Source organism: Sturnus vulgaris, chromosome 5 (assembly GCF_052056855.1).
Source record: "Sturnus vulgaris isolate bStuVul1 chromosome 5, bStuVul1.hap1, whole genome shotgun sequence".
Classification (NCBI taxonomy): Eukaryota; Metazoa; Chordata; class Aves; order Passeriformes; family Sturnidae; genus Sturnus; species Sturnus vulgaris.
Window position 1 is genome coordinate 7,542,722 of NC_142247.1, and position 5,634 is coordinate 7,548,355.

At 51.6% G+C, this 5,634-nt stretch overlaps 1 protein-coding gene across 1 annotated transcript; it reads right to left on the reverse strand.

The window, feature by feature from the left end:
• Positions 1-3,291: 3,291 nt before the first annotated feature.
• LOC148223534 (lactosylceramide 4-alpha-galactosyltransferase-like) lies at positions 3,292-5,364 on the reverse strand. Its single transcript, XM_088166133.1, has one exon. It carries the CDS (start codon positions 5,137-5,139, stop codon positions 4,012-4,014), a length of 1,128 nt encoding a protein of 375 aa, XP_088022259.1. The 5' UTR covers positions 5,140-5,364; the 3' UTR covers positions 3,292-4,011.
• Between the last annotated feature and the right edge of the window lie 270 nt (positions 5,365-5,634).

Below are 5,634 nucleotides of genomic sequence, written 5' to 3' on the forward strand. Positions count from 1 at the left end.
GACTGGAAAACGTCTGGATTTATTTTTTGCCTTTGCTAAGAATTCCCAGTGCTCTGGCTCCTTCTGGGGCTTCCACGATAACTAATCTGACCTTTCCATGGAGCTGCCTGCTCCCACACCAAGACCTAAGTAAAGAACGCCCCTTTAGAAACACATTCTCTTAACCAAATACCTTACATATGCTATTAGGGAATACTCCCTCACATGCCATTGATCTTATTGAAGGACTTTGCCACATTCAGGTGTCCCTCATTCTGTGACAGTTCCCCCTTACCCCTGTGATCAAGGCTGGCTGAGCTTCCCTTACATGACGCTTGCAGGCACTTTCATCAAATCCCTCCCTTACCAGTACAGCCACTAAATTTAGGGTTTACTGTAGTTCCTCCTCAGCTGCCTGAAACTAATATTGCTCTGTAGAATCCCATATTCCTCTTGCCTCCCCACCTCCTTCCATGCAGAGCAGCACCATGGATGGACTCATGACAACTCTGGTCCCACCACAGGGACTCCACAACTGCTCTCGGCTACCTTGGCTAGTGTTTCACCACCATTCCTTCCTTTCCAACTTGCCACAGTTCCATTTGTGAACATTGTGTCTCCTTCCATCTCTGCATTGAAAAGAAGAGAGTCTTGCTTGTGTCCTTCACCCACCCACCTTCAGTCACGCGTTTGTACACCCTGACCAGAGAGCCCAGCCTGCTCCAGACCAAGAAAAGTCAGCAGAGCTCTCCCAGCCTCTGCTCATGCACCTTCTCACCTTAGTGGCCCTTTGCCAGACTTGCTCCAGTATGGACACGCCTTCCTCATCCTGGGATTCCAGAACCAGCCCTCCAGGTGTGTCTCATCTGTGCTGAGTGGTGGGCAAGGATTTCCATTAGTGGTAGATGGACGACCCCACATCATCCACTGCTGACATCCCCAGTGACATCTTCAACTTAGCCGGTGTCTGCTGGAATCCCATCCAGCAGACAGGAGACACTCCAGGAGGTTCCTAGAGCAGGTGGAAGAGAACTTCCTGACACAGCTGGTAGGTGAGCCCACCAGTTGAGGTGTCCCCGGGGAGCTGCTGTTTACAAACAGAGCAGCACTGGGGGGAGATGAGATTGCCTGAGGCATCTTGGGTGCAGTGACTGTGACATGATTTGATTTCAGTTCTCCGTGAAAGCAGGGAAGAAGGAAGGAGCTCAGCAAAACCACTACCTTGGACTTATGGAGGACAGGCTTTGGTCTGTGCAGACCACTGCTTGAGAGAATCCCTTGGGAAGAAGTCCCGAGGGGCCAAGGAGCCCAGGAAGGCTGAACATTCCTCAGGAAGGAGGTCATAGAGGTAGAGCAGGAGCTCATTCCAATGTGCTGATTCAGGAAGGCTGGCCTGGATGAACAGCAAGCTTCCACTGGGGATGAACAGAGAGTTTAGCAGCTCTGGAAGAACAGTCAGGCAACTCAGGAATACTACAAGGATGTCATGGAGATAAGCAGAGAGAGAACTAGAAAGGTAGAAGTCCAGCTAGAAGTCAATCTGGCCAGCAGCATAAAAGTTAAGAGAAAAAGCTTTTCCAAATACATTAATAACAAAAAGAGGCCAAGGAGATTCTCCATCCTTTATTGCATGCTGGGGTGGGAACATTACCTCCAGGGATGAGGAAAAGGCTGAAGTACTCAGTGACCTCAGCCTTTCACGGAAAGCCCAGTTACCCTCTGCATATCCAGCCCCCTGAGCTGGAAGACGAAAACAGGGAGCAGAATGAAGTCCCCACACTGCAGGAGGAAGTTGTTCGTGAGCTGCTGTGCTGCCCAGACATGCACAAGTCTAGGGAGATGCCATCCTTCTTCATAAGGCTATGGAGGGAGTTGGTGAAGCAGCTGACGAAGCTCCACTCTCCATCGTTTATCATCGGTCCTGATTAACTGGAGATCTCCTGGGTGACTGGAGGTTGGCCAACACAAGACAGATCTATGAGAGGTCTTGGAAGGACAACTGGGGGAACCACAGGCCTGTCAGCCTGACCTTGGTGCCAGGGAAGGGTATGGAACAGATTACGTGGAGCGCAATCACATGATGTGTGCTGCACCACTGGGGCATCAGGCACGGGTTGTTTAAGCAGGTCTTTCTTGACTGACCAAACCTCCTCCTATGAACACCTAATGGATGGGGAAAGGCTGTGGATGTTGTATACCAGGGCCTTCAGTAAAGCCTTTGATCACTGCTCCCACAGCATTCTCCTGGAGAGCATTGTCCTTGCAGGCCATGGATTTAACAGCTTCCCTGTTTGCTGGGAAAAAACTGCCTGGATGGCTGGGCCCGGGGAGTGGTGCTGGAATTAATGCAGCTGGCAGCAGGTCACTGGTGCTGTGCCCCAGGGCCCACTGTCAGGGCCAGTCGTGTTTCACATGAGGTTCAACAAGGCCAAGTGCCACCTCCAGCCCCTTGGCCACAACCTCCAGCAGCTCGAGGCTGGGCAAGAGCCCAGCAGGAAAGGGCCTGGGACTGCTGGTGCACAGCGTGTGCTCAGGTGGGCAGGAAGGCCAATGGCACCTGGGCTGGGTCAGCAATGGTGTGGCCAGCAGGACCAGGGCAGTGACTGTCCATCCCCCTCAGCCCAAGTGCTGTGTCCAGTTCTGGGCCTGTCACTGCAGAGGGACATTGAGGGGCTGGAGCTTGTGCAGAGAAGGGAAAGGATCTGGGCAAGGGGCAGGAGCACAAGGCTGATGAGGAGGGGCTGAGGGAGCTGGGGGTGTTTAACCTGGAGGAAAAGAGGCTCAGGGAGGCCCTACTGCTGTGCACAGCCCCCTGACAGGAAGGGGCAGCCAAGTGGGGGTCAGACTTTGCTCCCAGGGAACAAGGCAGAGGGAAGGGGAAATCAGTGGAATGGTTTGGGTTGGAAGGGACTTTAAAGATCATCTTCTTCCATCCCTCCTGCCATGGGGCAACTTCCACTATCCCAGGCTGCTCCAAGCCCTGTCCAATCTGGCCTTGGACTGTTCCAGGGATCCATGGGCAGCCACAGCTTCTCTGGGCAACCTGTGCCAGGGCCTCACCACCCTCACAGGGAACAATTGTTTCCTCCTAGCCAATTTAAACGTGTTCTCTGTAAGTGTGAAGACGTTGTCCCTTGTCCTATCACTGCAGATCCTTGCAAAGAGTCTGTCTGCATCTTTCCTGTGGTCTCCCTTCAGGCACTGGAAGACCACAATGAGGGAGCCTCAAAGCCTTCTCTGCTCCTGGCAGAGGATGTCGTTACTGCATTAGAGAAAGCAATGATCCCAACACAGACCTCCTTGTGGAAAAGAAGGCATTTTATTGAGAATGCAGTTCATATTTACAGAGTGTTCCTCTGCACTAAGACAAGGCAGAAGTGCATTGGATAATTGTCCGAGTCCCAGAAAAGTCATCCCTCTGCTGTGGAATCCGAAACAGTAGGAAGCATCATTTGAACATTTCTCACTTTAGAAGTTCTGAAGAACTTCACGCTGAGCCATGCAGGGATGTAAAATGTTTTCTGCTTCTTAAAGCAATTTTCAGGTACTCTTCATGTATTTCCCCAGGCGTAAGGGGTCTTGGCCAGCCAGGGAATTCTGTTCTGAGCTCCAGAAAACCACGACCTTTGGCACTGCCTGGCAATGATTTAAAAACTCAGAAATGCCACAGAGAGCAAGCCAAGGGTCCCTACAGCTGTTGAAACATCACAAGGGGCTGCTGAGCCTGGGATCCACAGGAGCAGCCATTGGAGAACACCAAGAGAGAACCAGCTGAGAGGTGCTGATGAACCAGTTCAACCTTCCCTGCAGCAACAGGTCTCCTGAAGGACAGCAAGGGAGGCTGAACTCAGGTTCTGCTGTAAATGTGAAACACAAAGGATCTGAGGCAGATACCAGGGATATTGGTCACAAAACCACAGAGCTGTCAAACAGAACAGCTGCTCTGGAGTCTAGAATGCAGCTCTGGGGAAGGTCAAAGGCACTCTATTTCCTTCAGTCTGGGGAACATCCCTGCTGCCAAGACCCTACAGGTCAGTGCTTTGACAACTCTTCAGAGTCCTCTTTCATCTTTGCATAGGTGGCAGGGCAGAACTGGGAATAGAGCTGAGAAAGCAGAGCCTGGGAGTGGATCACTAACTTGGTCCCATGGCTCAGCTTGTTCCATATGTGCACTGCATAGGTGTTCTTCAGGAGCTGGTGAAACTCTGAGGCACTGACTGCCTCAAACAACTTCTTCCAGCGATGCCAGGGAATAGGATAAACAACTTCTGGGGCAAGAGCACTCACACCTTGGCAGCTCATGCTCTTGATAGTCTTGATGTTGCACAACTTCTTGAAGACACGAGTTAGGAGCCCTGGGCACTGGTGTCCCCAGATCCAGGGATTGTAGTTCGCCACAAAGTCCTGCATGCAAAGCTCCATGAACTTGTGCTTGGGCTTAAAGGACAGAAAGGCCCCATTCAGTACATCATAATCCTGAATCCCAAGGGCATTGGTGAGGTTCTGTAAGTTCTTAAGCACAATGAAGTCTGTATCCAGGTAGACACCACCAAATTTCCACATGAGGACAATCCTGGAGGCATCAGCCAGGATAACTGGAAAATGAGGCTCCTGCTGCCGCTGAGGCTGCACGTACCACTGTGCCAGAGGTGTTCCAGAAAAGAGCTCTGTCAAGTCCAGGGGTTGGATTTCCACGTTGGGGAAGCATCTCATCAAGGAGAAAGCCCAGTGCTTGGGTAGGGAAGCGTTCTCTTTGGCCAAGCCTTTCATGAGCACCACGACTCTTGATTCAGGGTGTGTCCTGGCTGCTGACTCCACAGAACATGAGAACAGGTAACTTGGGGAAGTTTGCTCTGAGGTCTCCACAAAAAACACATTTCCTGCAGAAGGAGGGGGCTCACCAGCAATGTTGATGGGAGAAGGCAGATAGTGAGCACAGCCGATCTCAGCAGACGAGTTGTAGGTGGGGAGTCTGTTCTCTGAGTCCTCCCAGATACCCCAGTAGAACTTGTGGTAGGTGAAGGATATGAACACAAAGATGAGGAAAAACAGGGCCCAGGGTTTGTGGCTTGGCACCACTCTGGTGAGCTTTAGGAGGCAGCTGGGCATCCGGAGCATTCTCTCTCCAGCCAGAGCCTGTTCTCCTGAGACAGCCATCATGATCTGAAGGAAAGGAAAGAAGAGAAAAACCTGACAGATGAGGCAGCAGAGTATGAGCTTTCATTGACAGGTGTGTCCCACCTTCATAGCAGTGCACAACAAACTCTGGAACACCATTACAAACCTCATCTGTCACCCTCTAGAATTTCAGGTCACTGTGAACACGAGACATGAGACACGTCTGCAAAGGTCCTGGCAGGAGGAAATAGCAATGTTCCTTATGACCATTCCGGGAGCCTCTGAACAGACACTGTGTGGAGCTGCTGCCAGCTGGTTGTCGTGAGAGCTGTTGTTTACTCCTGATACACAACATGTCCTTCCTCAAACCAAACAAAAGCCTCAGTCTTCCAGGCTGTTGATGTGGCAGTTGCTGCCTTTCCAAACCAACCTCCTTCCCCTGCAGAGAGCCTGGCCCATTGTTCCTGTTACATATCTTGGCAGGATGGATGGAGGATGGGAAAGGAATGGATACAGGGCAGCCCTGGAGGCTGATGC